The sequence below is a fragment of the Dipteris shenzhenensis genome, chromosome 30 (assembly GCF_047967505.1).
Source record: "Dipteris shenzhenensis isolate YYH24624 ecotype China chromosome 30, Dip_SZ_1.0, whole genome shotgun sequence".
Lineage (NCBI taxonomy): Eukaryota > Viridiplantae > Streptophyta > Polypodiopsida > Gleicheniales > Dipteridaceae > Dipteris > Dipteris shenzhenensis.
In genome coordinates, this window is record NC_141625.1 from 23334250 (window position 1) to 23343210 (window position 8961).

At 43.4% G+C, this 8961-nt stretch overlaps 1 protein-coding gene across 1 annotated transcript; it reads right to left on the reverse strand.

Moving 5' to 3' along the window:
- Nucleotides 1-1376: 1376 nt before the first annotated feature.
- LOC147881859 (casein kinase 1-like protein HD16) lies at nucleotides 1377-6463 on the reverse strand. Its single transcript, XM_087401409.1, has 16 exons — nucleotides 5801-6463; nucleotides 5472-5597; nucleotides 5300-5373; nucleotides 5130-5199; nucleotides 4920-4975; nucleotides 4757-4828; nucleotides 4550-4644; nucleotides 4399-4465; nucleotides 4136-4265; nucleotides 3777-3995; nucleotides 3497-3627; nucleotides 3060-3234; nucleotides 2870-2960; nucleotides 2591-2748; nucleotides 2158-2346; nucleotides 1377-2061 (listed from the first exon to the last, which is right to left on the reverse strand). The coding sequence occupies exons 1-16, from the start codon at nucleotides 6395-6397 to the stop codon at nucleotides 2002-2004; spliced, it is 2310 nt and encodes a 769-aa protein (XP_087257535.1). The 5' UTR covers nucleotides 6398-6463; the 3' UTR covers nucleotides 1377-2001.
- Nucleotides 6464-8961: the final 2498 nt, after the last annotated feature.

An 8961-nucleotide genomic window follows, 5' to 3' on the forward strand; every position in this document is an offset into this window, starting at 1 on the left:
CCAATGTAATGAGATTTTTATACAATACTGTAATGCAAAGAGTTCCCTTCAAGTGGCAGTTTATACAATTTATTTGTTCACAACTCACCCAGCAATTTGCGACAAAAGAAAAGCATCAACCTACACTACCAAATCACATTTTGTGATTTTGGGGTGCTTTTGCTTACTTTCTTGAGTTAATCCTTTCATTATTTTGGGGTGCCTTTGCTTCATTGCATTATTAGTTGATGAGCGCTTAGAACTTCTTTTGGAGAGAGACAAAAAGAGAGAAGTATAGCTTTTGACTGCCAGTTGATAGCTTTTGACTGCCAGTTGACACTGATGGCATTTTGATTAACCAGTGCCTCCTTTACAATTCCTTCATCAAGTTCTAGAACAATGAGCCAATGCAATTTTACACTTTTCTTATCAGTGTAGATGTTGAACCAAAGTTTGATTAAGCCCATGCTTCACCAACTTTCCTTTTGTCAACACAAACTTAGTTTGAGACCTCCTTTAATGAGACCATTACGTGGACATTTAAAGGCTTCAAAAACTTGGCAAAAGATCAATACAGCATCCCAAACTAGTTTGACTTTTTAAAGTAGGAAATTCATTTCTCAATCGATAATTATATTAAAAACATAGTTCAAACATAACAGGAGAGTCACAAGTCTTAGAAGCTGTAAGCTGTAATGTAAAAGTGCTAATCAAACTCGTTATAAAAACACCAAAGATTAATAGGAAAGCCTATTTCGCATAGCAATTTCCTCAAAAGGTGAAACTCTGAGAAATGCACGACTCTTCCATAACTAAGCAGCATGGTAGAAATTGACAAACCATACATATATACAGTGAGAAAGGGCTATGCTCTCAGAAGCTCACATATACATTCGCATGCAAGCCCAGAAACATCCTTGTTTCTAATAACAGTGATGCATCAAATCCTGGATTACCTCAGAAAGATTTGCCGTCCTCAAAAGAGTAAAGAATAAAAAGAAAGCAATGCACACCATTCTGAGAGTTAGCAAAGGGCAGCCAAAGGATGAGGACCTCTCTTGACCCCTTTTCCGGAGCAACAATTCCAGCTTCAAACAGAACACATCAGGAGAGCAGTGGATGCCATCCTTCCGCTACTGAAACACAACTGCAATTAGTGATGCTTCAGCCACCTGAATGTTAAGCTAAACCCAGTTACAGTCAGACAAACAGTAAAACGTTTAGCCTACGTTACTGATTTAGGTTCATTTTCCTCTGGTCAAACCATACCATGAGGTTTGTACTAGTATCTGCAGGAAAAGCTAGTATCAGGCTGTCCTCGTTAAAATAAGAAATGTTAGAAGTAGCCACCAAAAAGTTAATTAGTGAACACCTCATCAATATGGTGAACCATAAAAAATAGACATGAGTCGTGTCAAATTTGAAATATGCAGTCAACTAATCTTCCAGTCCCCTTGTATGCGCACTCATCCATCCTACAAATAAACCACCGCGACACATAATACCTATCCCAGTTTCATTAAATCTACAAATATTAGAAAATAACACTACAATAAAGTGGCACCCACTCTGTTACCAATTTCACAGACATGGAGACATGGAACGCAGCAAAACCAGATTAGCTGGAAAATTACAGATTGACTATAGGAAAGCTGTCCCAGTTATGCCTCAGTATACAACTTGCCAGTCCAGCAGCATGAAACAAGTGCCATTTCAAGGCTGTTGAAGGGGGGCCTTATTGCAGAACACCCGATAAGAACCTAGAGGTGGTCTGTTGAGGTGAGGGGATGTCCACCACAAAAAAGAAAAAAGCACCCACCAATTGCATCTTTGAGACAGCCCATAATGTTTTGCTTCAAAATATTAATCTGACTAGACCGACTACAGACAGCTGTGCCTTCCAATTGAACACTGTAAGCCGCGTTCAGGGGTGCCAGTTCCTTGTGAAAAGAGTACACGAGAGCCTTGTCCCTCCAGTATTGGGAGGGATTGTTAAAGATACAGTGCTTACAAGAGACTTTACTACGAGACAGTACGTCCATAACTTACAGCAGCTATGTAAAGGTTTTTGGACCACTTCTCCTGCGAAAAAAGAAAAGCAAGCTCATTAATGTAATATATATCCATCGATAAAAGTACCTGAAACTCGGAGAAATAAAAGTAGTATAGATTGCCAACCTTTACATGTGTGCTTGGAAATGCTGACGTGCGGAGGGTCTCTTGTGTTTCATCAGCAGGCTTTCTTCTTGGCACACTCAAGATAAAAGCAGCCTGGTCCCAAGTTGCAGCTGTTGCTGTGATACGATAACCATTATCCCAACGACGATGAATACCTTCACTTGGATACAGAAAATCCAGCTCGACAACCTGGAAAACCAAGGGTGTAGGAAAATTATCATACAAAAAATGTCTGCATAACTGGCAAGGACCTCCCAATATAACATGGTTTTCACATCTTCCCAAGGCCTTGAAAGTTCACAAAAAAACAGGACAATTACAAACTTCTAGACGTGAGCCTTTGTGACCCTGACAGCTGACTGATTCAGAGGTTCATCAAACTATGAGCGAGAAAATGAGATAGGAGACAGATAGCCCTTTGCCGAAAGCTCACCTGATCAGTGAAACCTGCATTCCGAGACATGACTACACCCCAACGGCTTCCAGCAGTGGCCATAGAAGTAACATAAAACCCTTCCCTCCACTTCTTATTAATCCACTTGAATGGGAAAGAATCACTGACTTTGTAAGACTGCTGAGTGTACTGCGTTCCTGCATAGAATTTGCACTCTCTTTCTAAACAAACAAAGAGACATGCCCTGTGTATAGCAACAAAAGCTGCTTCTTCATTTAGTAAAACATAGAACAGTAATGAAGAATTGCTTAGAATTACCTTTAGACATCACTACCAAAGAGCTTCCATTGTTCGCTCCAGCAATGGCGCTGATGTAATAGTTTTTCTCCCACTGTTCCATAATCCATTCCTGAATACACAGAAGGAACAGTGTCAAAACAAGATTCTCAAAACCCAAAACAGCACTAGCCTATGAGCACCTTAGTGGGTAAGGCAGATCTATAAGTGCCTTGTGTAAGAAGAACTGCGAGAGTTCATAGACTTGAGCTGTGAACCCTGTTCCAGCATCCATGATCAAAGCCCACAAGTTACTGCACGATGCAACGCTGCTGATATACAAGCCATCTTCGTTCCCTTTCTCAACATGCTGGGCTAGGCGATTATCAGCAACATTGTAATGATACCTGCAAGATCAATCCATATGCATGACTCCAATATGCTTGTCTAGACGCAAGACATGAGGCAAGATGCTCTTAACCGAAGGACATTTTAGAAATTGAATGACAAAGTCGGACTATCTCATTGTCTTGTCCTTCAACTATTAATCAAAATAATTTCCTTACAGCAAAAGATCCCCTTAAGAGTTACACTGAAAACTTTTGCCTTCAAGGCCATGAAAAGCATTTCATGAATTAAAGTTGCACCTTCATATTTTACGAATCATACCTTTGTTTCATAGGCCGACGGGCATTGTATACAGTAATCCATTGCGTAGCTGGCATTCCCAGACGAATCTTCTTCTTAGGCTGATCATCTTCATCCTCCTCAGCAATCAGTCTTGCTCGTTTCTGGCCAACCTATATCAAAATAATCATTTTTTTAGCAAATAGAATGCAGATAGTTTAAAGAATCACCGATACAACTAATAAGATTTCTATAGCCTGCTGATGACATGGAAAAGTCCTGCTATTAACAGACCAAGAATGCTTCAGAGCATTGAAAATACCTTCTGGGCACCGTCAGTATTAATTGGCCTCACAGCAGGGTTTGGTCCAATAACACCATCAAAAAGAGAGACCAGTTTCCCGTAATTCGGCTCTTCATCAAACTTCATGTTCACCACTGTCTCTAAAAAGTATTTGAAAGGGAGCGGACAGAAACAGCAGAGCATCTCAGGTGATGTTGCCATTTTCTTTTTGCAAACCAGAAACCCTTTATTGTCACCCTGAAAATTATAACAGAGAAAAGCAGATGGTCAACTGCATAAATTTTCAATTGCTGAAACCCCACTTATAACACAGAAAAGCCGATGGTCAACTGCATAAAATTTCAGTCCAGTGATTCCAAAATTAAGTACTGACAAACCTGATAACCTTGCCACGGCAAACGGCCTCTAAGCAAAAAAATTAGAGTATAGGCCAATGATTCAAGATCATCCCTCCGACTGCCTGTTCGACCTAAATGTGCATGCACACTCGCATAGCGGACAGTTCCTCTGAGGTCAAACCGTTAAAGATATGTCAACTTGTTTTCAACAATATGCTTCAAAACTTATACAAACTGATTGTAGGCCATGACACTGCAACTGGTTATACATTCCACAGAAAAAACCCATATGATAAGAATACCTGAAAACATCAGGCTTTTGATCATATTCCACATGCTGATTTGTGCTGCCATCTCTCCACCTTGTTGCTGCAAGGAAGAGGCATATGAGCAGAGAAAATCAAGGGAGAAATTCACTGCAAATAAAGAAGGTAAAAGCGATTGACAACTAACCTAACCCAAGGTCTATCAAAAATAACTTTTTCTCATCAGGTGTTCCAGGTTGTCCAAGCAAAAAATTCTCAGGCTTAACATCGCCGTGCACATACCTGGAAAACACACAGTGAAGAAGTATTTAACGATTTAAAGGCACAATCTGAAGGATGCAACGTGGAGGAATGAAGCCAACAGCAATGTTAAACAGATATCAATCAAACATACCCTCTGTTATGCATTTTTTCCAATATTGATATGGATTCCACTGCAATGCAAGCAACCATCTCCGTAGACATCCTGATGAAAAAACAGGAAAATATCACTCAGAAAAACTCCCTGCAGATTGACAAATTATGGGAATAATTGAAGCCATAAATCATGTTCTTACGCTTGCCCAGATGAGTTCCATACATCCCACAGGCTAGGTCCCAGCATATCCATGACCTGTAGGACATTAAGGTAAACTTCAAGTCCATCATTTGTACAATGATTCCAGTTCACCAATCCAACTGTGCTTAAGCTTTCTGCCATGATTTTCCTGATAACCTAGATAGACAAACACGCGACATTCCAAACAGTAATAATTTCACATACTTACCATGACATAGTAGTCCCCTTGTCGCCCTTTATAATGTACACGAGGAACACCATGACTTCCACCTAACGTACTGCCAGAGGGCACCACGGAAATAACCAATGAGCATTCTACAAAATGTTACGAGACTTCAAAGGCTACCCTCATTCATGTTGGCAGGAGAGAACACTTACTTATATACTTGCCACTCATATGGGGGACCATAATTGCAACCTTTACTATTCCTGTGCTCAAACTTCAAAGCAACCTGCACACCGAGATTACAATTTTAGGAACAAGGCACTCCAGCAAAACAACCCTGAACAGGGAAAAGAAATGCCCAACAACGGGGTCAAGCTATGTTACCTCAACTGCTTGGGGACCTGTCCGCTCTGTTCCACCATTCGTCCTACGTCCTACATACACTTGTCCAAACCCACCTTTTCCCAGCTTCCTTTCTATCTTATACACAGGAGAACCCCCTACTTGCACCTGCCAAACAAGAAACAAGGCAAACAAAGGTTTTGATTGACAAAATGACTGAATAGCAGATCAGATGACCAGGGAAGTCCATAAAGGCAGTAGATAGATAGGAAACCCGTGGATTCCAGCCATTTGCAAGCAGCTGTTGCTAACAATCTGAAAGATCGGACCACAAAAGAGCAAATCAGTGTGGCAGATGAGCCTGAACTTACCCTCTCTGGAAGGGGAGCGGTGCTTCCTTCATCTTCTCCTCCAGGGACCTTCTCCACGCTTCTACCGGCGCTCTCCTCCTCCATCTTCCCTTTGCTGGATTGGCGCTCCGCAGACCGCTCCTCCGCGTGAATATCCGCAACAGCTTTGTCAAGATCGCAACGATCTAACGGCTGATCGGGCTGAGAGGCAAACTTATTCCGACCCAAAGCTCGTGTTCTGGGTGCCTGGTTAGCTCTGGGCTTCGGCGCTGCCTTGGCCTGCTTGGCGGGACGGCCTGTACCTTCGGTTTTGGGTAATTGGGTTCCTAATGCGGCTTCCTTGGCAACCGCGGCTCGCGTCCTCACGGGCTCGCGGGCAACGACAGGGGGCAGGACCTCATTCCCGGCCGACGGGCCGCGCTTGCGTCCCACGCCTCCACGTCTGGCGGCGGTCCTCTGGGGCTGTGGATGCAGCTGCTGCTGCTCCTCCTGCTGATGATGATGCTGCTGGGGCTGCTGCTCCTGGAGCTTTTTCGGATCTACGCCGGGAAGAAGCGCATCCGGGGAGGCTGCGGGTGGAGAGCGAGGCTGGCGCGCTCCACTGCGCAGTTCTGGCATCCTTCACCCATGCACTCGAGGCGGCGGGGGGCGGGGGGGGCGAACCGCACGAAATGCACTCATAACTCGGGGGGGGGAGGAGGGGGGGGGATCATGGGGGAGGGGAGGGGAAGGGGAGATGGGGAGGGGAAACGGTGGGATGGAGGTGGGGGGAAGGGAAGGAGCTGGAGCTATGGCGATGGGAGGGGGCGGGAAGCTTGGGATTTGGGGAGGGAGGGAGATGGGGGGCTGGCGATGGAGATGGAGAGCTTGGCTATGGTGATGGAGATGAAGAGCTTCGGCTATGGCGATGGCGAGCTTGAAGGTTTTTGGCTATGGCGAAAAAACACAGACCTTGAAATGCAACCAAATTGTAAAATACACAGAAAGTATCCCACACCTCTCTTGCCATTCCCCTTGATCTGCCCCCCTAATCCCACCCTTAATCCCACCATTATTTCCCTCACTCTCCTTCCTCCCTTCCCAAATATCCCACTCCTATATCATCTTCTTTTATTCCAATTCAACGTTGGATGGCTCCTATTATTATTATATATATATGTGTTCTCTGAGGGCTCCTGTTATTCTCCACCCTCCTTTGTTTGGACCCTGCATTGTTTCCTTCCCTTGATGAGGCCAATATCTTGCCTGTCGAAACTTGCACATTTGTGCACCCCCCCAATTTCCGTGCTAGTCGACCATCCAAGTCTGCACACCACGAGTGCTTACGAGCATGTCCTCGCTCAACACCCATTGTTTCCCTCTCTAAAGAGGCCGATATCTTGTACGTAGAAACTTGCACGTTTGCGCACCCCTTGTTTCCGCTAGTCACGCATCCAAGTCCGCACACCACGAGTGCTTACGAGCGTGTCCTCGCTCGGCACTCTTTGACGTCAGCACGGTTACAGGGGACCGGGTCAGAGTCAAGCCTACTCCATGACTTATTTCATAGAGAACTATGCAGGAAGGAGCGGACATGGGATAGACTGTTTTGAAACATCAGAATGAAGTCACCAACCCAAGTAGCGAAAAAACAAATTCTGTTACCAAACAACTTCAGAATGCCTAACAAACCAGAGCATTTTCCCATGTCTAACGAGGTGTTCAAATGCTAGGTTTTAGCACTATCAATTTCGGGGCATTACATGGGAAGAACCATGCAGGCGGTGGCATCTGTAGGCATTTCTAGTGGTTTGGCAACAAGCGGCAGCACGCTCTAACATTGTTGCTCTATTGCAATCCCATTTCCTTAGGCCAGCAACACTATATGAAGGCCATGAAGGCCCACTTTTCTTGAAAAAGTCAAAAAATCTCTCACATCACTTAAATCACAAAGCGCATACCCCAACTTGAAGCCCTTATCAAACCCATACTCCCCATAACTCCTTGTCAATTCACCTTTCTTCCTCTTTCGTTTGTTGTTCACACTCTTAATGACTAGTATATGGTTGTAGATCACTCACTAGCTCATCATCTATAATGAGGAACATGTGCCACAATTCTAATTGGGTATACAAATACATATTGTAAGTCCTCATTGTTTTCCATCTCTAAATAGTTGTATCTGGGCACTTATAGATTGATCAATGTAAGGAAGATGAATGAAATTAGGGTAGTCTTTACCAGTTCCTTATCTCTAATTCACTCTTGCCTTATTGATTTCTTTGAATGTAATTCAAGTTGTTGTTACATTTTTTGGAGACATTGGAACCTTATGCCAACCGTGAGTGTGCTCAAGCATATCCATATCCATCATAACAATTTCATTGAATTGATCTATAGGAAATTTTGGGGCCTTATGCCTTCATTTTCCCTCATGAATGTGGTAATATGTCCCCTTAAGAAAATTTTGATCGAAAATCAATTTATTAGTTCCCTCTCGAGTTCAAATGAATGCGATTAAACTAAGTTATCCCATTCTCAAATCATTCGGTCCAATTAGCTTAAGTTCAATGTGAAAATTTAATCCATGTCACTTTCGATGATTGTAGCTCTTTCTGGCACATGAGTACGATGATCATGAATAACTCCTGACTTGAAAATTTAAGCTACATGCCCCAAAGATCTAGTTGCGCACCTCTTGCCTAATTTTGCCCTTAAAGTCTAGATGCCCACCTCCTGCCCAATTTTGCCATAAAGCATATGTGCTCCTTTCAGCTCTAAAATCGAGATCAACCAGTGTGTAAGGTTTGATCACTCCCTAAGCCATGGCAATAACTAGATTTCTTGCCATAGTTTCGTTGTCTGCCCCATTTTTGCATTGATTTCAAAAACCCAAAGGCCCTCTATGCCCCCTTTTGCCGCATTAGGGCCAGGAAGGAAAAGACGTTGTAGTTCAAGGTCACTCTGGGGATAGTTCAAAAAGGACACCAATTTAATGGAGGTCATCGACAAGGTGCAACCCCATGATGGAGACTCAAGCTTCATTCTCAAATCCTTTAATCTGATGAAGGAAGATTCTTCCTATGAAGATGGCATGCTTGAATGGTTTTGCTTCGACTCGCTTCAAAACTGCCTTTTATGAGGAATACAAGTGATTGGGACATTCAAAGATAGCTTTGAGGAGACTTTGCTAGAATGGAGGA

Bases quoted from the DNA above. Each gene is read 5' to 3' on its own strand.
- LOC147881859 (XM_087401409.1), bottom strand. From the start codon at position 6,397: ATGCCAGAACTGCGCAGTGGAGCGCGCCAGCCTCGCTCTCCACCCGCA. The intron at 5,374-5,471 runs GTAACATAGCTT...CTCGGTGTGCAG, and splicing joins CAGGTCCCCAAGCAGTTGAG to GTTGCTTTGAAGTTTGAGCA. The intron at 4,829-4,919 runs GTAAGAACATGA...TTTTTTCATCAG, and splicing joins TGGAACTCATCTGGGCAAGC to GATGTCTACGGAGATGGTTG.